Source organism: Dermochelys coriacea, chromosome 6, assembly GCF_009764565.3.
Source record: "Dermochelys coriacea isolate rDerCor1 chromosome 6, rDerCor1.pri.v4, whole genome shotgun sequence".
NCBI lineage: Eukaryota > Metazoa > Chordata > Testudines > Dermochelyidae > Dermochelys > Dermochelys coriacea.
In genome coordinates this window covers 16,893,611-16,918,430 of record NC_050073.1, presented here as the reverse complement: position 1 = coordinate 16,918,430, position 24,820 = coordinate 16,893,611, and the positions used below count along the sequence as shown (strand labels likewise).

General features: G+C 41.2%; 1 protein-coding gene across 1 annotated transcript in view; it reads left to right on the top strand.

The window, feature by feature from the left end:
- Positions 1 to 19,845, top strand: part of DEAF1 (DEAF1 transcription factor) — a 46,644-nt gene extending 26,799 nt beyond the window's left edge. Inside the window, 6 exon segments of the mRNA XM_043515932.1 lie at positions 3,765 to 4,015; positions 8,246 to 8,354; positions 14,081 to 14,103; positions 14,105 to 14,146; positions 15,791 to 15,880; positions 19,116 to 19,845. Coding sequence (XP_043371867.1) covers positions 3,765 to 4,015; positions 8,246 to 8,354; positions 14,081 to 14,103; positions 14,105 to 14,146; positions 15,791 to 15,880; positions 19,116 to 19,220 — 620 coding nt within the window. The 3' untranslated portion in view covers positions 19,221 to 19,845.
- Positions 19,846 to 24,820: the final 4,975 nt, after the last annotated feature.

Sequence of the window (24,820 nt, the reverse complement as noted above, 5' to 3'; positions counted from 1 at the left end):
GGCAGAATGCAGGTAAAATAGAACAGGAGACATACAGTTCTCCCCAAGGAGTTCAGTCACAAATGTAATTAACACTTTTTTTTTTTTTTTTAAATAATGTGTGTCGATGGCAGGAGGGATAGCTCAGTGGTTTGAACATTGGCCTGCTAAACCCAGCGTTGTGAGTTCAATCCCTGAGGGGGCCATTTAGGGATCTGGGGCAAAAATTGGGGATTGGCCCTGCTTTGAGCAGGGGGTTGGACTAGATTGACCTCCTGAGGTCCCTTCCAACCCTGCTATTCTATGATCAGCATGGAAGCATGTCCTCTAGACTGGTGGCCGAAGCATAAAGGGGCATACGAATGTTTAGCATATCTGGCACGTAAATACCTTGCAACGTCAGTTACAAAAGTGCCCTGCAATGCCTAGTCTCTCTTTCAGGTGACACTGTAAACAAGAAGTGGGCAGCATTATCTCCTGCAAATTGTAACAAAACTTGTTTGTCTGAGCAATTGGCGGAAGTAGGATTGAGTGGACTTTGTCTTATTTCTGAATGCAGTTATTTTTTTGTACATAATTCTACATTTGTAAGTTCAACTTTCATGATAGAGATTGTACTACAGTACTTGTATTAGGCTAATTGAAAAATATTATTTCTGTTACTATTGACAAATACTATTTCTTTTGTTTTTTACAGTGCACATATTTGTAATAAAAATAAATATAAAGTGAGCGCTGTACACTTTGTATTCTGTGTTGTAATTGAAATCAATATAATTGAAAATGTAGAAAACATCCACAAATATTTAATAAATTTCAATTGGTATTCTATTGTTTAACAGTATGATTAATCACAATTAATTTTTTTAGTTAATCACGTGAGTTAACTGCAGTTAATTGACAGCTCTAGTATTAACATTTGCTTTTTGTGCCTAGTATACTCGTAGGTGTCCTCTTTGGCAATGGCAGGCTATGCTGGGGATTACTAGCCTGCTAAAGCTGAAGGCTTTGCTTGTTTGTTTGTTCTGTGAATCCTTGCCACCATGGGTTGTTTCATCTTAATAGCCAAACATAATAGCAAGGGACTTTGTGAATATATTGACAGGGAAAAATTCTTGAAATAAAGTACCAGATTGTGTTGCCACACTTTTATAGCTAATAGATCTGATTGAGTAAGGCCATTTTTTGGTGGATTTTTAGATACTCATTCTAAAATGATTACAAGGAGGGTTCCTCAAATTGAGTAAGATTTCACTGGGAGCTGAATGTGTTGAAGAACACAGTTTGTGAAACTGTGCAATATAACAAAGGGGGCACTTAATCGATCCCTTCTAGGCCAGTTAGCGGCTCCAGCAAGGTTCCCCAATGAAGGTAACTTCTCCAGCGCAGTGCATTCAGGGGTATATCCAATTGAAGAGGAAGCCAGAAATCTGTGACAGTGCTGAAAGTTATTGGATCTAAAGAGATGCAAATGAGAGGTTCCTGAGTGCACTCAGCCACAGATGCTATGGATTGCAAGGTATCTTATGTCACTGAATGGTTCATTCCAAGCTAACTTCAGTGAATCAGTGGAATGTTTTTTTTAACGGTTAATGTAAACTTATTTCAGTACTGGATGCCCCCCATCCACAGCCTGGTTAATAGCAGGAGTGGCTCTTTTCCTTGTAAATCTGGGATTAATTCAGTTTTCAATTTATCACTGCAGTTCATTTGGCCATTTTTGACACTCCAAGATACTCCTCCTGTGACTAACATAATAGAAATACATATATGGATAGCCAATGTATTTTGAAAGTTGGTGGGATTTTGTTAAATTCCTTCGTAGGCCTTTTTAGCAATATGGTAAATATGAAAAATTCATGGCAGGGAGTAAAGAGAAGTGATATTTTGTTCTTTCTAATGCACCATTGCTGTAGCACGTGTGTCTGACTTAGCCATAATTAGACTCCCAGAGAGATTTAGAATATAAATTTTGGGACGGTGCAGTTATAGTCTGTTAAATGTTCATCGTTCTGTATTAATCTCATATTTTGCTTAAACATTCCATGCTACAGTGAATGCTAGTGCAGCTGGCCTCCCACATGTTACATGAGTCAGTTTGACATCGTGAACACTTACAAAAACAATGCGTAAGAATTTGTGGTCCCTGCTTCGCTTTGTGTTAGTTCAGATGACAGTGAGTGAAGAAGGAACATGTAGCAGTGGGGAATTGCCTGACTACCTGAACTTAGTTTCCAGATGTTCTTACATTTAGGGACATTTAGGGATATTTTTAAAAGGTATAGAAGGTGTGTGTGTGTAAATGTTTTTAATGGGAGAAGGGATTGGCTGCACTCCTCTGCAACACAGTCAGCCTTAACTCTCTCCTAACTAATTGCTTCATGTGAGAATATGGCAAATAAAGATAGTCCTGGCTGTTGCATTTGCTCCTGCTTATTCATGGCTCTGTGACCTATGATTATACTTCTCAGGTCACAGCCCCATCTGCTTATAACAAATAAAGCTATTACCTACAATTCGGGCCTGCTCGTCTTTCCAGTTATCCAATGCTGATGAGAATATGAGGATAATAATTTATCTGTGTTCTCCTGAGCTAGAAGGGCTCTTGTTGTGGTCCTGTTCCTGCTATGCTGGCTCACCTGGCTGACTCCACCTGTGAATCTAAGAACAAGAGTGTATTCAATGTGAACAGATACACCCTATCCTATGTGACCCTGCTCAACTCGTTTTATGAAGGGCATAGTTACAGACTAGCATTCTCAAGTATAGATCTCTGAAATTCATCACCTACTTCTATTTTAGGCAATTAAAGAAGAGGCCTGATTTTCAGAGGAGCTGAATACTCCCTCCTATTGACATTAACTGAGCATCTCTGAAAATCAGACCTTGCTTAGGTACTTAAATATGAATATAGATTAACTTTTAGCATGCTCCAATTTCGAACATTTTGGCTACAGTACAAGCCTGCCCATCTCATTGCACCTTTTCCTCCTCCATAAGGTTTCTAGAAGAATTGCAACACTTTCCAAGAATGGGAATTTCATCCCTCAAAGAGCTTTTCAATATATACAGGGTCTTGTGGATTTTGTGGCCTGGGATTTTTCTCAGAATTATGCTGCAGAGTTATATTCTGGAATTTAAGCTATCATTTAAAACAACAACAAAAACAAAAATGTATCTAGCCCTCATGGTTGTGAAGCAATCCTCTTAAATGTGAATCAGATGTAAATGAATGCAGTTTGTTGTCTTGAGATTTGCAGACAGCCTGAAACAATAGCTCTGAGCGTGAACTGCCTCCACCACACGCATTCATCTTAATATGTAGCTAGCTGTGAAACTCAAAGTTGACAATTGTCAACCTTAACTATTTTGTTGGTGATCATTGTAGCAGAAACAGCCAATTACTGTGCTGCTCCTAGGGCCCCAATCTGTTTTCCATCCCTACCTAGGTTCCAGAAAGCTCAGCTGTCAAGTTGACTGCGTTAGGCTTCGCTAGAGTTGCATTGTAGCTAATTCCTCCCCCTAATAAGTCATAGGTTTTACAGACCCCTCTGTCACCCTGAGTTAAGTTTTTCAAGGGCATATGTTCCTCAGCCCTCAAGTTTGAAAGCTCCACAAGGGATCACTTCACACACCTCTGTCACTGCTCTGTTGGGTGGCTTGATTATATTTGTTTAACTGGGTCTTGGTTAGATTGAACTTCTAAATGAGATGTGAAAAGAAGCATCTTGTGGAGTTGAAACCCTTCAATCCTGTGTGCTTTGTTTTGTTTTCTTAATATTCAGTGTTGACGTCTCTTCCTGCCCTGGCTGTGCCACCCACTACCCCCACCAAAGCCATATCCCCCTCAGTGGTGAATGGACTAGAGATGACAGAGCAACGGAGCTGGCTGTACTTGGAGGAGATGGTCAACTCCTTACTGAACACAGCCCAGCAACTGAAGACCCTGATTGAACAGGCTAAACAGGCCAGCTCCTCCTTCCGGGAGGCTGCTGTTACTCAAGCGAAAATCCAAGCCGATGTGGAGAGGAAAGAGGTAACAATGCTGGAGGAGATGACATTGCTCGAATCTGTATTATCTTTGTTTCCGACTACTAAGTGAGCAAAGTGCTACCTTACTTGGCTTCCCCTGTGGTTGGAATAAAAGACTGACTAATGAGGATAGTCTCAGAAACCTCGAGTCCTATTCATCACCCCTACAGGATCCTCATAACTTCTGTTGAATTCACTCAGTTACTCATGTCTTGTGTTGGGGGAAGAGGGCACTCTGGGATTCTAAGAAGCTGAGGGTGCTACGGAAATAGTTTAAATTCTTGCTTCAGTGATCACAGATTCTGAGCCCTGGCATCGAGGATCAATTGGTGTCTGGGAAGGGGATGCTGATTTCACGCAAGACCTATACATAACACAACTAAGAAATAGCAAAAGCTCCAACTGCTTAACTAGACAGTTACTCTGCTTTCTTTATGGCAAACTAGCAAACATTTAAAAGATGCTACTCAAGCTGCTGACTTCCTGCTAGAGGAGCAAGGAATGGGGCAGTGGCATGTTACTGAGTGAAGTGTTTTGGGGGGGAGGTTACATTAGGCAAAATGTTTATTCAGCAAATCGTTGTCTTATTTACTGCTGAATAACGAAGTGTAGCTAGCATCTATTGCCATGGATATGAACTTCTGATACTGTCAGAGCCATTGCTGACTCCAGCCCTATGGGTCTCCTAGATAAGGGTATAGAGAGAATCCGTGAAAGACCGTTTCTGGCAGGACTTCAATGCTAGAGCTGAGAGCTAGCAGGACAGTCTGAGCAGGATTTTAGTTACTTTAACAAAACTGACTTTTGTTTGTACTGAGAAACAGATTCTTTCTTAATTAACACATGCACCGGGGGGAGGGGGTTAAGTCTCCACTGCATTCCATCTGGTGTAGTCTTTTACACCTGTTCACAGTGGGTGCAAATGCTATTTTCTGATTTAGCACCCAAGTTATGTAGGTGTAAGGACTATACAGGATATGAGGCATTGGAGAATCTGACCCACAGATCTTTGAGGAGATGTTGTTTGCAGGCACAGATGTTTTTATTGTTTTATAATTTGTTGTCTGTTTGTTTTCCCCCTCTCCAGTTTATGCCCTGTCTTCCCTCAGGGCTCCCAGATGAAGAAGGCTGGTTGGGGCTCTCATTAGAAGGCCATTGATGCTACGCACACTTTATATAAAGGCATCTCTGATGGCAATACAGACTGCTATTCTCCCACCAGGGCTGCGTTTACTCACTTCCCTATGCTACTCCTATTCTCTGCTGGCACAGGAAGTGAGGGATCAAATCCAGCTGTTGCACAGCAATTCAGAGCGCCAATTTACAAGGGCAACTGCTGTGAGCCTGTGAGAGAGAGTGACTTTTTGTCAGTAACATACACCCCCAGCTGTGCCATCTCTGCCTCTTACATTCTTATTTTGTAATATGTTGTTGATACTCGTGCTGCTGAGTGGCACTGTATTCTTTTGAGAAATTGTGTAGATGATGTGGTCGTTTGTAATGACCCTTAATAAGAATTGTAACACTCTTACTTTTGTGGCTGCACAGATCCCTTTACCCAACCAGAAAAAATACTAATTTACTTTTGGGTCTGCAAAACTCATCCAGCCAATAATAATTGGAATCAGTGCTTCCAGGTTTGTCTAAATTAACTTTTTCAGCAAATGCCTTCTGGAAAAAATCAGAGGCAAGCTGGGGGAAGTAGTATCTTTTACTGGACCAACTTCTGTTAGTGAAATAGACAAGCTTTTGAGCTTACACAGAGCTCTTCTTCAGGTCTGTGGAAGGCACTCAGAGTGTCGTGGCTAAGCACAATTTGGAACGAATTGTTAAGTGTAAGGAGTTAATGCATGTTGCAAGAAATCATTCAAGGTGAAGTGTGCGGTTAACACCTCTGCAGTCATAGGAGAAAGGAGGGTTCTGGATTGTTGTAATGAACCATAAATCCAGTATCTTTATTGAGTCCATGATTTTTAGTGTCTAATGGAACCAACTGCAATAACAGTTCATCTGGAAAAAATGAAAACCCTGCTAAAAAGTATAATAAAAGTATGTGGCATAATTGGTAGATATATTTAAGCAAAACAAATCTGGATTATTTTTCATGTAGCTATTGATTTATATTTACTCTAGGGAATTTCACTATGGGGAAGAGCTCAGGGTGCATGGGCAGGGATCATAATGTTGGCATTTATTTTAATTACTCTCAAACAGTTGGGCTTTCCACTTTTAATTGTGTTGGTCAAACACTGTCTGTATCTGACAATGTTGAAAGCCAGTTGCCCTAATCTGTAACACAAGAACTTTTTGTAGCTGAAGTAAACTTTCTGATACTTAAGATGAGCATGAGGTGGGGATCTTGCTGAGACTGCTCCATCACAAGTAACTGCTACTCTAATTGAGTTTTCAGATCTCCACAGTTCAGTGTTGGACAGGAACCTTGTTTTGTAAAGATCTACTTTACTTTTTGCATGAACCAGCTAAATGTAAAGAGAATCCATTCTGTAACAGTATCTGGAATGGACAGAGCAAATGTGCATTTGCTGTGTTCAGAGAATCCCCACGGGTTAATGTAGAGTTGTAGACAAATCAGGAGGGCCTTTCATCAGTTTTCATTAACAGAAATGCTGAATGTAGTAGCTATGTTACGTCCATTCAGGATCACCACCAGTTTTGTGCTATCGCTTTGCAGTGCTATGTTTTAAGTATTTTGAAATGAAAGATCTTTTCATTAGAAATGCAGAGCAAGCCCAAATAAGGGATTAAACCAGAACAGAGCTATGGAGTCAGATCTTCCTGGAATGTGAATTTAGCACATATGAAGATTAAAGAAAAAATCTGTTAGATTGGAAATCAGCCTGCTTCCACTAATAGGTTGTTCAGTAACAAGCTTTGTTGCTACAGCTGTTAATACAAGCTTCTTTGCACATCTGCAGAACTGTTGCTCAGTTCAAAGACATGACTCTTATATTGGCATTTGACACCTTATATGTAATGCTTAGCTTTAGTTGAAGTGTACATTCACTGGCAGGAGAAGAAAGCAAACTGGAAAGCTTGCCCATGTATTACCTTTGATTTAGTCTTTTTGGATAGTAAGAAATAAGGAAGCAGTGTTGATTTCACTATTAAAGACTGGCTACTCCTTAAATATTGCAAATGAACCATGCAGTTTCCAAATGACAGCAATTTAATTGGTGTTGCTGAAGTGAATCAAGCTGTGCCATGTACAGTAAAGTAGTATTTGCTTTTCTTGTGTTGAGATCTGTAGAATTCATAACCATGTGAGAGACACACTTCCACTTCCAGTCATCGTGGACTGAAAGAGAGATTTGTGCTGGGGCTAGGTCTTCATTTGTTACTTGACCATTGATTGAAAAAACTTGTGCAGTCAAATTACTGAGATAGACCTTCCTTCTGATATTCTGTACTAATGTTATTGTCTGATGATGGTTCATTTGAGTCACTGGAACACTTTTTTTAAAATCTTTTTTTAAGGGGTGGAGCTTGCAGAGAGAATTTTTGGGAAAGGGGACTTGCTAAATATAGCAAATAAAATATATTCAGCGTTGTCATATAAATTGATGAAAGCCAGCAAAACAGGCTTTAGGCTGCAGTTCGTTCCTTAAATTCGTCTGTTGTGTCTTAAGTTGGGCAGGAGTGTTAGATCACTGGGTATATTTAGGAACCTGTGACAATCGCTAGACACTAGATAGTTCAAGTGAGTGTGTGGGTTTAAGGCTGGACTGTAGAGCTTTTAGAAAGAAAATTCATCCAGATACGGTAACGGAATATATATGTAAACAACACATGTTCACATTTTTAAAAGGAATATTCGAAAATCCATTCCTCTATCACGTATCTCCCAAATCCTGTGTTCAGATGTTTATTTGCCTCTGACCAATGATAGCATCACAAATCTCATGCTCATAGCAGGAAAATGCTCCAGTTTAGATATTTGTGAAGCCCTCAGCTGTTACAATGGAAATGTATCCGAGTAGCAGCTGTGTTGGTCTATATTCGCAAAAAGAAAAGGAGTACTTGTGGCACCTTAGAGACTAACAAATTCATTAGTCTCTAAGGTGCCACAAGTACTCCTTTTCTTAATGGAAATGTAGGATCACAAACTCCAAACTTGTAAGCTGAACATCTCAAATATTTTCTTTCAAGATATAATTGTAATTTTTAAGTCTACATATATATTCAGGGACTAATTTTGACTGTCCTTTTTTTTTAGTTGATAGAAATTGGCTTAAGGAGCATGGTTTGGTGGGTAAAGTACAGGACTGGGAGTCTATTCCAGGTTCTATTTCCAGCTCTGCCACAAATTTCTTATGTGACCTTGGGTAAGTCACTTAACGGCTCTATGCCTCAGTTTCCTCATCAATAAAATAACAATAGTATTTACCTCACAGAGGTTTGGTGAAGTCTTAACAAGTGTTTTGAAAAGTTTTGAGAGAGCCCTGGATGGAAGGCACCGTAGAAGTACAAAATATTAATCCAGGCCATCACACCCCACCTTAGCACTTTTTTTTTTTTAACTTGAAGCATCCACCCTTTACGATAGCAAGAAGGATACTGCCACCTACTGTTGCTAATGTGTTTGTTCTGGGAATACTGGTCAGATTACTGCTTCATCAAAATGCATGTCAAATGGTACTATAAAAACACCCCTTACCTTTTAAAATGGAGTGACGCTGCAACCCCGTACACCAGATCATAACTCCACTCACTCAGATTTGGCTCAGCCATTTCTCCGTCATGCCAGCAAGGAAAGGTCTCTGCCATCCCATGCCTCCCAGCTCTGGGCGGGGTGTCCTGGACTCCTCCTTGTTGCATCCCCACTGAGTTCAGGTTCTCAAAAGTGGGGGGGGGAATAGCTGTTTAGCCCCCTTATCTCTGGCACCCATGGCTGTGCCCCCTAGAAAGCCTGACCCCTCCCTCCCCCGGTTGAGAACCTATGTATTAATCAGACATGTTTTTTAAATTATCCTCATAGCAGTTTTTTAAAGCTGAAAAATAAGATTCCACTATTTACTGTAGCAACCCCCTTGGTGCAGTTACTGTTGCAGTAGAACTGCCTCAGTTTGCACACGGGAGTGTCTCATGCAGGTAGTACTGCCTCAGTGCTACAAATGGTTAGGATATGTTGTCAGTCCATTAGAACCATTACAAATTCGCTGTAATGTGGTGTTACTGGTCCAGAGCATTAATATACATATGCAGTGTTGATCATGTCTGAGTTTCAAAGTTTAAATAACTCCAGCATTTTAAAACGATAATGAAATCAGTGTTAAAAGCTACTTTTTATTATGCATTACCCCAAAGGTTTTCTGAACTGTGACCACTTCTACTATCTCTCTGCAATCAGAGACTTCCTAGAACTAGTCCCAGATGTGAGACTGACATCTATTGAAGTACTTTGGACCTCAGTGCCCATAAGACACACCCACTATATGTGAACATTTGGTGTGCATGCAGCTGATACTTTAGTTCTGTGTATGGCTATATGTTTTCACATGGAAACGCCAGACATCATTTACATACGGTCAGCTTATTGTGAATGACAGACAGATCTGTGTTTTGGCTAAAAGTGATCTCTCACGTTAAAGAAAATCCTTTTTATCAACTATTGGTATTTCATGTGTTTGTATAAAAATGAAGGTATCTCAGTATTTGTGTTTTAAACAATAAAATATTTATTGGTGTCCAGGAAGTATGATTTGATATTTCATATTTTGATATTCCTGTTTTCTAATCAAGTAAAATTTTCAGCCACCCTTATTGAAAGACCCTTAAAAGACTACATTTGATTGGTCACTGATTCTGGTTTCACCGTGTCTTTTTGTTTAAAAAGAGTGGGGTGATGGTGGGGGATACTCTGCATTTAAAGGTTGAGGACGCTCAGCATTTCACAGGAGGTGCTTAGTATGTTTCAGGATAAGCCCAAAAGGAATGGATGAAAGGCACAACCTTACACAAAGCCCGAAATGCCTGCAAAATCTAACATTTTTAGTGTTTGTTAAGCTGCCATTTAGTTCGAGCAGGTTTTAGAAAACATGTAAACCCCCCAAAAATCCTTTCCCATATTCTGTGCAAAATGAATACTGTTTAAGCCTTAAAAAAGCCCAAGACCTTAAGCCAAAGATATGAATATAAAATATCATTCATCTATGAATTAATGTAGAAAAACAATAGAAAAAGTCCCATCCCTTCAATGTAACACTGCTAGAGGGGATGCTACTTTTAATGACCAGGCTGAAGATTAGATCATTTAACAGCTGGATTGTCTGAATTCTTTTCCCAGAAAGATTGAAACAGATAAGGGCAGGAGGGCATGAAATTAAATGAAAAAGGGTCAGGCATTTAAGGAGTCTAGCTGTACACAGAAAGTAGTTGGTACATGGATTATGCTACATAGGACAGCAATAGGCACAGTTCAGATCAGTGGTTCTCCAAATTTTTTTGGAGACCATATTGTAAGAGAGAAATTCTTTCTCTTGATTCAGTTCCACACCCAATTTCCCTCTGCTTGGGTCTCAAGTGGCTCAGTTTCTGCAGACTGCTGATGATCTTTGGCCCGTAATTGGAGGACTCCTGGTTCAAATAAATTAAATGGAGGTGAAAATATCTTCATTTGTGTATTCCAGGAAAGAGTGGGGCCTGGAGTGGGTACCTGATAGCTGTGCTTCCTGGTGGCTATCCTATATCTCTTCACGGAAAATTAGGCAGGGAAAAAATCCTCAGCTATGGAGCTCACAGCCTGTGGCAGCCCCCTAGAGCTAGAATTCATTGGCTATCAGCATGGTGCATCTGTTTGTGTGACTGTGTAGACCACTGCTGAGGGGTTTGTTGTGGCTGGTTTGGACTGTGCTTGTGTGTGCATGTATTGGAGGGGAATATTTAACATGCTGAACTTAATCTCAAAAAAAATATGCTGGAATTGGAAAGGGTTCAGAAAAGGGAAACAAAAATGATTAGGGTTATGGAGGATGCCTTATGAAGAGAGATGAATAAGACTGGGACTTTTCAGCTTGGAAAAGAGATGACTGAAGGGGAATATGCTAGAGGTCTATAAAATCATGACTGGTGTGGAGAAAGTAAATAAGGAGGTGTTATTTATTCTTTCTCATAACACAAGAACAAGGGGTCACCAAATGAAATTAATAGGCAGCAGGTTCAGAACAAAAGGAAGTATTTCTTCACACAACACACAGTCAACCTGTGGAACTCCTTGCCAGAGGATGTTGTGAAGGCCAAGGCTATAACAAGGTTCAAAAAGGAACTTGATACGTTCATGGAGGATAGTCCATCAATGGCTATTGGCCAGGTTGGGCAGGGACGGTGTCCCTAGCCTCTGTTTGCCAGAAGCTGGGAATGAGCGATGGGATGGATCACTTGATGATTACCTACTCTGTTCATTCCCTCTGAAAACACTGGCCACTGTTGGAAGACAGGATACTGGGTTAGATGGACCTTTGATCTGACCCAGTATGGCCACTCTTATGTTCTTAATTGCTGTCATACAGACCAGAGCATTGAGTGCAAAAAAAAAAAAATATATAGAAGCAGTGTGGCATTTTCCCACATTTCACGTTAGCTAATTGGTATTATCATAGGTAGTTTGCCTTCCACTTGATACTAGAAGGCCTGTTTTCACCTTCCTGGAAGTACACGCATTTTCTTTCCAGCATGACTCTTTGCCTCTCTTGCGCAAATAAGTATCTGGTAAGGTGGCAAAAGAACAAACACTAGCTAGAATGTGGAGGTCAGACCCAGATTCTCAGCTGGTGTAAATTGTCAGTTCCAGTCTGTCTCAAGACTTGGTCACCCTTTCCCCAGGAAAAGTCATTCTGATTAAAACTGACTCCAAAGTAGAAACAAAATCTCTAAGTAGTGATTATTGTTGCTGTTCCACTGAGGTTGTCTTTAGCTTGGACAGAATTTTGGCATCAAATTCTAGGCAGGAAATTGTACTTATTAAATTCTGCTGCAAGTATGACTGTTCACTTGTTTCTAAGCAAGACTAGAAGTATTAAAGATTCTGTGCATGGTACTTTGCATGCTACATAGACAGATTGAGTCTCTTCATTTAATAAAGCCAGAGCTAAACCAAGCATCTTGTTACAAGGGGTGAGATATTTCCATCTATTATTCTCCAACTCCCAAGAGTTTCTTAATTTGATTCCATGTCATGGTAACTTAAGGATTTCTAAGGCTGTGGTTTCACAGGAACATAAATACCTTGATGCCAGGTCATAAAGATGATCTGAAATTAAGCCCTTAATCTGTTTCAGTGTTGGGGACCTACTCTCAGATAAACCTACTTTTCTTTACGGTGGTATATCAGGGTTTTTTTTTTTAAACTTCCCCTGAGGTTTAACTCTGGGTCAGTACTGAATCTAATCTGGTTTCACTCCTTCCTTATGTGGGCCCACGGGAAGATGGGGGGTGAGGGGAGAAGAGAACATCTGTTGTACTCAGAAACTGACTGGAGGGAAAAAACTGAAAGTCCTCTGAGACACACCCAATGCGAACTGCTTTGGGACAGGTTACTTATGCCAGCAAATACGAGACAGCAGGGCAGATGGCTGTACCACCGCATCTCAGAGAAACCAAGTTACAGACCTGGTCTAATATTTAAAAAAAAAATCCAGCTTTGCCAGTCTGTCCTTGCCAAATGTGTCTATTCGGTTAGTGTGAAGATTATAATAAATCCATAGGGTTTTGCATGCATGTTCTTTGACTTGACTAGATTGGCATTTAGTTCTACTAGGGTAGCTGGACTGCAGTGGAGCCTTTACCCCCATTTTTGTTTTTGTATTTTGGGGGACAGAATTGCACAGCCCAGTGTCGTTTCTAAAAGGTTTGAGACATTTATTTTGTCTGTTTTTTTTCCCCCCTGTTCTCGTTTATGGGCTATTCCGTTCCTCCAGAGTCCATCTGGTCTCCCTGGGTACGTCTACACTCCGCTAAAAAGCCTGTGACACAGCCTCGGCTGGCCCGGGTCGGTTGACTCAGGTTTGTGGGACTCAGCTGTGGAGCTAAAAATTGTAGCATGTACATTCAGGCTCAGGCTGGAGCCCAGCCTCTGAGACTCTCCCCCTGCATGGGGTCGGAGCCCAGGCTCCCGCACATGGCCAAATGTCTACACTGCAGCCCCGGCTCTGAGACTCAGTGCTGCAGTTTTTTATTGTAGTGTAGATGTGGATTTTTAGTGGTCTGAGAGAAATTTGACTCAAGCTAGTGATCATGAAATGCCTTTAGCCATATACCATTGTTACCTGCACTGATGCTTCTGGTAAGTGTCATCTCATGCAAGACTCATCTCTGGTCTACACTTACAATTTAGATTGATCTACCTACATGTGTATAGGAGTGTTCACACCCCTGAGTGCTGTAGTTAAGCCAACCTAACGTTCAGTGTAGACATGGCTAGGTTGACGGAAGAAATCTTTCATCAACCTAGCTATCGCCACTCGGGGAGGTCAAGTTTCAGAGTGGTAGCCGTGTTAGTCTGTATCAGCAAAAAGAATGAGGAGTACTTGTGGCACCTTAGTTAGTCTCTAAGGTGCCACAAGTACTACTTGTTTTTTTTTTTCAGGGAGTCAGTTATCTAAACCAATGGAAAAACCCCTTCCATCAGTGTGGGAAGCATCTACACGATGTTATGCACCCCTAGTGTAGACATGTCCTCAGACACCCAGTTTAAAGGATGAGCTCCTGTTTGGGTGGAGTGGAGAAGTGGGATTGCTTTAACATTGCGGTTACTTGACAGTTACATGAGCAATTAACCGGGATGTCTGATCAAAGCAAAACGTCTTCATGCAGGCTCTTTTGTTTGAGTGGACCCCACAATGTCACCTTCTTTTAAGGAATGGTAATGGCTCATTCAGCTGCCACCAATCCAGTAGTGCAAAAGAATGAGCTCTAGTAATGGTATCTTTATTATTTATATTACCAACGCGCAGAAGTACACTAATCATTTGATATAAACAGCTCCCTGTGCTGCCACACCTTACAACCATGATACATTTACCAAGTAATGGTTCCAATGTTTCTTTCATTGCAGCAATATCAAAACCAGTTATTTCAACAAACGGAAGATGTCGATGGTAAAACAGAAATCATCATCAAGGTAAGAACAAGGCTGCTATTGCAGCCTTTAAATCCCAGCTGTAAATGTCACATGCTTTAAGAGTGTTCTTTAGCAAAGACTGACTTTGCTGTGGATAAGTAGGGATGAGTTCACATGAGGTGTGGGAGCTTTAACTCTCTCCCTGGTTTTTATGCATTTATGTCTGAATGTTAGCACTATCTGAATATAATTTTATTGCACTGGCTTTATTTCTAGGTATGCAGATAAGATGCAAACAGACAGTGTGAATGAGCTGAGTGTTAATAGGGGTCTGGATGTTAAATCAGTTTTGCCTGAAAGAGAGAAGAAGCAGCTAAACTAAATATGGCTTGTGTTAATGTTGCCGCCGTGTGACAATATATTCACAGCCAAGAACTATTTCCTGTGATGGCATTACACCACTGCTCCGACTTGCTAATGACATGTCAGTAATTTGATGAGTTGGAAACTGAATGAGCTGTAAAAAAATGAACCCTGACTGCACAGGGTTAAGTGATCCTCCCACTTAAATATACAACTCTTTTCATTTTTAACTGGAGTTTTATTGTGATAGGGATAAAGCAATGGACATCAAAATATTTATGAAGCTAAGTGTTGCAGTTACAGAATCCATTCATCCTTTCTGTATGAAGAGAGATGATGTAGTTACCCCCAAGTTCTGGGTCTGTGCTTCTGAAATAGACTTTTTTCCCTCTGTCTCTCTTTCCTGTTAGGAAATTGCTGTTTCAATCATATTAGCAATCATGTTCTTTTCAATCAGTAAAGCCAGGAAGGCAGAAATTCAGTCCTCATTTTGTCTTCATGTGCCTAGATGTTGCTTCACATAATGTTCCATGTATGTAGGACCCCCCCCTTGTGAAAATCAGAGAAAATTAAATGTGGCGTGTGAGACAGCTATTTGAACTTCCACGCACACCTTTCTATCACAGTCATAGCCAGTAATAAACTGGTGTAAAGGAGTTAAGCACACTGATAAAATAAAAGTTTTTGTTATGTATCTGAAATGAAAATTGGGGAGCCCAGCTGGGGGTTAGAGTATATCTGTCTGTGACGGTTCCACTAGAGCGATGCATACTTAAAACTTACCTGCAGCTAATTTAGATGAAGTTCCCTTTTCCAAGCCCGTTTGAGTACCTGGTCCATTCTTGTTAAACCCTGAGTTTATCTGAAGGAGGCTGAAGGGTTAAACATCTGCCTAGAGAGACATGTAAAGAGCTTGGTGGTGGATTCTGAGAGGAATCCACTGTAACAAAGAGTTGTATATACCTCCATTGGCTGACTGCGTGTTCAGATACATCAGGTCAGCTTAAGTAAAACACGGTGGGGGGAGCCTCTGTGTGATATATTGCAAGGTTTCCCCAGTGTCTGATTCATAGCTTTGGATTGCTGTTTGCTCTTCAGAGAGGCAGACGGATGGAGTACTGGGAAATCGCTATGGTGGTTCAAAATTGTTTTGCTTTCTGAAGGGACTTAAACTAAGATGGAAGGGAGAGTGGATTTCCAAAACTGTTCCCTGAGCCATTATGCTGCTTTTTCCTTTGCACTGCTATGAGCTTCAGCCTGTATAACCAGACTACTGTTTGAGTTGAAAGCATCTAGCTTTTTGTCATCCCTGACCTGGCCACTTTGTCCTTTTTTTTGCAGCAGTCCTGTGTAAACTGTGGTCGGGAGGCAATGAATGAGTGCACTGGATGCCATAAAGTCAATTACTGCTCAACTTTCTGCCAGCGGAAGGTAATGGATTCTTTATAAGTCATAGATACCATTGTCTAAAGGCAATCAGCATAGCTGGCGAAACAGGTTCAAGCATGTACTGAATACCCCCAAATAAGCAGGGTAAAGAGGACTGGCCAGCATATTAGTACATGTGAGCTTATCTTCTAATGCGAGTCTACAGGTTGCAGACCTGACAGATCACTGGCACACTGTAACCTCAGCAGGCACTCAGCATTACACCCATGACTGAGAACATACAGGCTGCCTGTAAGAGCATGGTCATTCTTGTTCTTGGGGAGTTTTTCCCGCATTTTTTATGTTGTTCGTGTTTTTTCTGTTTACCATCCCCAGGGTCTGTCGCGTCTTGTAAGTTTGTCAATCATATTTTTTTAAAAGGCAAATTTACAACTGGGACGTATGTGACCCTATAGCCAGCCTGCCTGCATGTTCCAGTGCTGAGCTGTGGTGGTTGTGACGTCACCAGCAGAGACCAAACAGACCCTGCCAATCAAAGAGAAGCCACAGTAGAGGTGAGGAAAATGAGACCATTTTCAGTGAAGTTCTTCTGTTTATGTGCATCATTTATCTGTATCGCAGAAACTAAAACTTCCTTTAAAAAGAGATTAAGGATAGTTAAGTATGACATCCCTCATCATGCAATCCCTAAAAAACAGGGAAATAAGTTAACTGTCCCCTAATGCGCACATGACACATTTCCACTGACTGTGACAGACTCCGCATTGTCATTAGGAATCTCCTTCAAGTGCCAACTGATAAAGGAAACACACCCACACAACATGTTAATCTCCCTCATGGTGTAACACAACCTTCATTGCAACCTCATGCATGCCCCATGTGCACACTTAACCTTTGCCTGTGAGTCAATGACATATTCATTGATGTTGCTACCACCCCTCTGTTTGTAATATTTGGAGAGGGTTTTCTAAAATTGGCAACTCACCTGTTCAAGGTGAACTCCTAAGGTAAAATGAAAATCCAGGTCAGGCCTGAAACAGGTCCTGACCCCCTCATCACGTGAATTGTCAGGCACGTGAGGCTGTGACGGCTTGCATTTTTCTATTAAATAAACCTTTTGTTTATTTTTACCCCAAACAGGTCTCTGTTGTGCAAACTGTGGGGAGTGTGTCCCACAATGACCTGCTAAAGGGGGCAGGTTTCACTCCGTCAGGGGTGATGAACCGAAGGGGAGAAGTCTGAGTGTCTGGGAGTTAACAACATAGGGTAGATGGATTTGGGGAGATTCTGGATCAGAAGGGCTGCAAGGCATAGCTACGCTGGGGGGAAGCCAGGATCAGGCCTGTATGCTTGTAGGCTGGCTGCTGGTGTCAGGGCTCTGACTCATAACAGCATCACACTGAGGCACTCAAGGAGACAGGGCAGGTGGTGATAGAACTCCTCACTGGTCTGAGTGATCCCCAAAATGTCACAGAGGCACAGAAATAAAATTTAATATATACCCTGCCCTGGCTCTTCCTGCTTTAACAACTTGCCAGAATACATTGGTCTGTGATATTACTGATAGCATAGGTAGCATGAGATCTCTGCCATTGGTGATCATACAAATTCATGGATTGTGGCATGGTTTAAGCAAACCAAGAAGTAACTCAGGGTTTCCCAGGAGGGAAAAACAAATATGAGAAGGTGGGGTGGTATTGTATGACTTTTAAACAAACCTGGGATAATTTAAGCACTATACCCAGGTGTACAGACACTCTTTTCTTAACCTGTGTATTATACAATTTTAACATTAGCTTTAATAACATTTTTAAATCTCCTGTGCTGTGTGTTCCTCACATCCTGTTTACTGGCACATTCTGTACCTATTTCTTGCCAGAACTTAAAGGTGAACCAAAAATTTAGTTTAGCCAGTTATGTTCTTGGAGCATGTCCTAATTCAGTCCGGTTGGTTGAAGCCAAATGCAGTGAGAATAAACAATCAATTTTTTTAATATTAAACAAATTAATGTTCTTCTTGTATCCTGTTTGCCTGGTTTTGACTTGAATAGTAATTACTGCTGCATTTCCCACTTAGAATGCAATTGTCAAAATAGTCAAAAAATGAATGAATGTTTGCTGCAATATCCTGCTAAAATCTACATGTCATTCTCCTGAGAGTCTCAAGGCAGCAGTCCCACCAGATTACCTCAACGTAACACACACAACATAACGCAAGCTGTTCACTGTAAAATACTGAACAGTCACAATTTCACTTCCTTACTAGACAAGGCAGATGCCTACTCCAAATGAACAAAACACCTCGCCCGCTGCTGATGCTGAAAAAATAATACAGTACAGTAGTTTAATCCAGCTATTTGTAGTTGCAGCCCCAAACTCTGTCTTCTCTTGCTGGTATATATTAGACAAGTTCATTTATGATCTGCCTCCTTCCCTTCCTGGTCTGTGATCCCATCACATCTCATGAGCTAAGCAGGGTTGGATTTGATTAATATTTGAATAGGAAACCAGTAGGTAAGAGAGAATATTACCAGAGAGGGGTATTGGTCAAGGCCAACTTTCCCCTGTTCGTAGTGAAACAGTGTTCCAGCACAATGTTAGAAGTGTGCTGTGTTGTTTTTCAGATGAGGGTTACAACCAAGGTCCTCATCATTTTGTGATAATTAAAACTCCTGCTGTGTTTTTCACAATGGTGGGGTAGCTGACTTGTGTCCTGACTAAATTCCAGTTGGGAGAATTGACCTTCTGCCTATTTAAATTCCCTTTGTGATTTCAGTCAGATACTTTATTCCTTATGTCCTCTCCTAAATTGGTATTGTTTTCTGTGCACTGTTAAGCAGCAGCTGAATTTCACCCCAGTGTCAGGGGAAGCGGTTCCTTAATACGGTTTATAAAGCCTGATAAATATTTAGAGATTCTTTGAGAAACGGACATTCTATAAAAATAAGTTATCTCAAGTCCATATCTGCTGCCACTGCTGTTCGCTTTCATGAGATCATACAGGGTACATCTACATAGCAGAAAAGACCCGCAGTGGCGAATCTCTGAGCCCACGTCAGCTGACTTACGCTTGCGTAGCAGGGCTAAACAGAGCAGCGTAGAGGCTCTGGCTGGAGCCCAGGCTCTGAAGCCCAAGTTAGTTGATCTGGGCTCTGAGAGTAACTGCCACAGGTTTGATTTTTTTATTTTATTTATTTATTTATTTTTGCTCTTTAGATATACCTACAGTCTCCCGACGCTGTCTCTTTTCACATTCTCTCTGCGTGCTCCTTTGCAGGATTGGAAGGATCACCAGCACATGTGCGGTCAGTCAGCCACAGTCACAGTGCAAGCAGATGAGGTGCACGTCACAGACAGTGTCATGGAGAAAGTCTCTGTCTGAAAAATCTACTTCTCTGAGGTCCCAGAAAAGAACAAGGGAAGGTGCTTGGCTGGATCAGCAAGCTGGATGGGAGCTCATATTGCTGGGTGTCTGGAAACTGAACTCTTCTCTTCGGGGAGCTCGTCTTATGAAGATGCTTGAGCACTGTAACATCATTTGCATTTTGGAGGCCTACACAGAATCTTAGCAAAGGAGACACTAAAGATATGTGATCTGGGAAAAATAACTAGACTTGCTGATCAGGAGGCCACCCTCCGTTGAAGGAATTTTGGACTGTAAAGCTAAGCTTGCAAGACTTTGAAACCCCTCCATTGCAGATTACAATGTTAGAGCCATCTCTCCTGACGGCCATCTACAGTGGTTGGAGCGAAAGTTAAGATGTGCCAGTGTTCCATTCTAGCCCATGCTACCCTACCTCTCATTTGAAAAAACAAATCTTCCTTCATTTGTTTAATTTAATTGTCTTTAAAAACATACATCATAAACTATATTCTGTCATTAAAGTCCTTTTTCTGATTCATTTTTTCCTCCAGGGCAAAGTTTTACATATTGGAAATTCTGCATGTGTATATAAACAGAAGATGTCATGTTGTTAAACAAAATACAGTAAAATCATGAAAGCACATATCTGTAACATTCCTTTTACACCAAGTGTGTTTGCCAGAGCACCGTTAAACAGACAGCGTGGACATATTTTGCTAAGCACAATAAGGTGAAGTTTCATGACACTGGTGTTTCTCAGCTGCCTTTTTGTGGCAACCGTCTTGCCAAAATTGGATCTACCTGAGCCAAAGTAAGAGTATAAAATGGTTTCTTTCCTGGCATTAGTGTACTGACATCGGGACTTCATTGCAACGATTAAAACAAAATGCTGAACAGTTAAGTAAGTCTCTACAAAAATGGCTAATTCAATTAAATCTAGTGACTTAGATTAGCCAGGCTCAGTGTCCCAGACTCCTGTTTAAGAGTACAGTAACTCCTCACTTAACGTTGTCCCGGTTAACGTTGTTTTGTTATGTTGCTGATCAATTAGGGAACATGCTCTTTTAAAGTTGTGCAATGCTCCTTTATAATGTTGTTTGGCAGCTGCCTGCTTTGTCCACTGCTTGCAGGAAGAGCAACCCATTGCAGCTAGTGGTGGGGGCTTGGAACCAGGGTGGGCTGGCAGCCCCCCGGTCAGCTCTCCTAAGTTCCCTTTGCAGCAGCCACCCAGCAGGCCATCAATTGCTGGCAGTTCAGCTGTCCCTTCCCCCCACTGCCATGTGCTGCTCCTGCCCTCTGCCTTGGAGCTGCTCCTGGGAGCCTGCCTGTTGTGTGGGGGGGAGAAGAGGGGAGCTAATGTCAGGGTGTCCCCATCCCCCCTGCTCCTGCCCACTGCTTACCCCATCACCATAGAGCAGGGGGGACATGACAGGGCTCAGGACGGAGGGAGCTTGCTGGCAGCAGCTGCTGTCTCAACTTGCTGATCTACTTAAAAAGGCAATGTACTTAGAGTGGGGCAGCGTACTTAAAGGGGCAATGCGCATCTCTCTCTCTCTCCCTACCTCCCACACACACAGGGTGTACGTCTCTGTCTCTGTCAGCCATGCTGTCTCCCCTCCCTCCATGTGGGCTGCCTTGTAGAGTGTGAGGCTACATTAACAACAATGTATTAATCCTTGAGGTCTCAGGGGAGTGCTAGTTCATCATTTAGCAGTAAGGCATTCCCTGGGAAATATTCAACCCTCTTCCACCCTCTGACTCCACCACCTCCACCAAGCTTCACAATCATCATTGCCGTGTACAGTTTTAAATTGTTTGTTTAAAACTTATACGCTCTGTGTGTGTGTGTGTGTGTGTGTGTGTGTGTGTGTGTGTGTGTGTATATATATATGTGTGTGTGTGTATATATACATGTCTTTTGTCTGGTGAAAAAAATTTCCCTGGAACCTAGCCACTTCTATTTACATTAATTCTTATGGGGAAATTGGATTCGCTTAATATTGTTTCGCGTAAATTTGCATTTTTCAGGAGCATAACGACAATGTTAAGCGAGAAGTTACTGTAATACACTGACCTGAGGCTTGCCACCAACCCGTGAAAAATTCTTCCGTGGTGCTTTTTTTTGATCCAGGCCTGGAACCTTCTACTGATGTGCCTTAGCCATTGTTTCTGTTCATTGAACATGAACTATTGTCACTCATCATAGAGCTGATGTCCTGGCTTAAAATTTAAGCACGGTCCCAGTCAGTAGACTGACACATGGGCAGAAGTGAGGGGACTGATGCAAGAACTGTTTGGTGAAACTCCATGACCTGTTATGCAGGAGGTCAGACTAGATGATCATAATGATCCCTTCTAGCCTTAGAATCTACGAACCCTAAAGTTATTGTAATAGTAAATCAGTATTTATTTTAACAAGGTGGAAACTGGTTTGTAATATCTCATGTTGGGCTCCTGTATTGCTGGTATCACATATGGTCTCTCTTGAGTAAGATTGCTTCTGCCAATAACAGTCTCTTGTCTGGAGCTCCAGCTGCTACCAAGAAGAACTGGATGGTTTGGAAGATAGTTGTGATGGAACATGAAGCCCTTTCCCATAGGAGGATGATTGAAATCCAACACAGGTTAGTGGTAATGATTATCAGTCGCTATCTGATGGCTGTCTGGCAGTCTGTGTGAAGAGAGTCATTGATCTCAATCCAGAACATACTGGGGAAAAGGAAATGTTCTGTGACTTCTCATAGGTAATTGGAGCATATTCAGGGTGACTTGGCTTGTTCCTTTTCATGACCTAAACTATGCTTGGTTCCCATTCTTGGGTTGGTCCCCCATCTGCTTAATAAATGCTAGAAAGCAAAACTTTCTTGAGATACTTCTGAGTTCATCAGAAGCAAAGTTGTGGCTTCAAGTTAGTGTAAAGCTCTTGACGAAGACATTGTTTATTTTGCCAAAATAAGAAAAAGTGCAACTGTGCCTTGCCAAAGCATCTCACACCAGAATACAGAAGAGAGGCCTTAGGTAATAGGAAGATTAGTTTGAAAATAGTACCTTTTGAGTGTTAATATTGCAGACTTTACATGCTCTTCACTTTTAGACTTGAAATAACTATTTTCATGGCTTTTTTATTTCTTCCCCCTGGCCAACCTCTCTTTCCCCCCCCCCCCATTTTTACCCCTGTCAGGTTCATTATATTGGTAGGGACTTTATGCGCCACCAGAGAGAGAGAAAAATAGTTTCATACTGCTACTGTTGGAGGAATTAGACCCATCTGTTGTGATTTACAGAGGAATATAAAAATTGTGGAATTGTGTAAAAAACTGCAAAATAGCCTTTCAACAGGGCATACCAAGTCACAATTGTGCCGTCAGTTTATAAGAATGTAGGATTTGCCATATTAGAATAGCCCAACAAGTCCCATTCTTATCAATGGCCAATATCTGATTCATCAGAGGAAGACAAAATACCATCATGTATCTGCTCGAATATGTATGTTTCTGCCAAGATGTAAACTGAAGGTACTGATAATTTGGAAGTAAAGATCCGGTGGCACTGCCTTGTAAGAGTCCTGCTGTTCCCCAGACATTCCACCCAGAAAATTACTAGCTGGTTTGGTGTATTGGTTTGTTGGTTTTTGGCAGGAATTAAAACTTAGCTGCAAATGTCTGATCAAAACATTTTGATCTGTTCTAAATATAATCAAAATACCCAACAACTTTCAACACAAGATTTTTTTTGTCAATTTCTTCCCCCAAACCTCAAATTTTCTACAAAAATATTTGTCAAAAACTGACCATCTGGATCAGCTGTAATAATTTATATTCTTTCCCTAATTTCCTTCTGCAGCTTAATTTGGAAATAGTGTTTTTCTGCACTCCCTATCCTAAGCTATTGCTACAAGAAGTTAAACAAAAGGGAGGCTGCAGGTTTTCAGCAGGGGCAGAAATGATGTCTGGTTTATACAGTCTAGTCCTCTAAAGTACTTTGGCATCCTTTACTACTTTGTGTGTGTCTGTATAAGAGCTGTTATTGGGGCATATGTTCAGTTCCAACTCAATTCGTAGCCTAATAGGAGTGTTTTATGAGACTCTGGCCTTTATCAGATGGGGACTAAAATTCCAGCTTATTCATGTGAGGTATAAGACTGTCTGTTCTGTTGTAATATGATGGAGGATAAATGCAGCATGTCGATGTAGAGCAACTGGAGAAGTGGGCAGAGCATGATGATTTTGTACGTATGCAATAGCTATATTAAGGGTTATAGCTTGAGCCGAGCTGAAGTCCAGAGCATCTGTTTGTGAGAGCCCACAAAATGATTTCCAGGCATAAATCTGAGTAGTTGGCACTTCTAGGCTATCTGATTTGTCCCTGCAGTTGAAATGCAGGCACAAATGGTACCCACGGATGAGTCTCGGCGAGGCCCCCCCTTTTGAAAATCCATTTCTAACCATGATGAGTTCTTTCCAAGGTGGTGAAATAAGTGCTTCATAGAGCGTGAGAGGTTTTTTGGCTCTTGCGGCCTTACGAACATATTACACAAATGTTTTGAGTTGGACTCTCTCATTTTAAAATGCCCAATGCAGTGCTAGAGTATGTTGTACTTTATATATCAGGGTTTTTGAAAGTAACTAGATATTTGGAGTGACTCAGTTTTTGGGTCTCCAACTTTAGACACATTAAAGGACCCTGATTTTTCAGCCAATGTGTTGTGTCCACTATCTGAGGGTCAGACTCCTTTAAGGCATCTGAAATTGGGCACCCAAAACCACAAATCACTTTTGAAAGTTTTAGCCATAAAATACAGGAAATGTCCTACACCTGGTCCAAGTTGGATAGTTTAAAAATAGCTTTCTCCACGTTAGCTTAGCTATTGTATTGTCTAATTTTTGAGATCTTTAAAAGAGTGAGTTTCTGAAAATTCCTCTCTTCTAGTTTTCTTAAAGTTAGATCTGTAGGAGTACAGAGCTCACTCCCTGACAGTGATCAGTTTTTCTTTAAAATGGTTTCTTCTTACACTCCTCATGTCAAATGAAAACCTTTATAATCTAAGCATAACAAATGTGCAACAAGGCAAAAATAAAAAAGTTCTACTGTTTTGCCCAAACACAGAATATCAGTAAAATCTAATTCTGGTTTGTTACCCTGGTGTAAATCTGGAGTAACTCCATTGATTTCCATGAAGATTATACTCTTGATATATAGTGGTATAACTGAGCAGACTTTGGTCCCTATTCATAGTTGCGTTATTTTAACTCCATGTCTGATTTATAGCTCTTCATTGCTTGGTTGCTTATCTATTGAGTATTGCAGTATATTTCAAATGATTTAATAATATCTTGCATTTGTCAAGCCTTCCCTGCAAGAATTTGTAAGCCCTCTGCAAATGTGAATTCAAGTTAACTGACCCAGGTGGTATCCCTATTTCAGTGGATCTCAAACTTTTATACTGGTGAACCATTTCCCACAGCAAGCCTCTGAGTGCAACCCCCCCCCCCAATAAATTAAAAACACTTTAATCTATTTAACACTATTATAAATGCTGGAGGCAAGCAGGGGTTGGGGTATAGGCTGACAGCTCGCGACCCCCCAATGTAATAACCTTACGACCCCCTGAGGGGTCC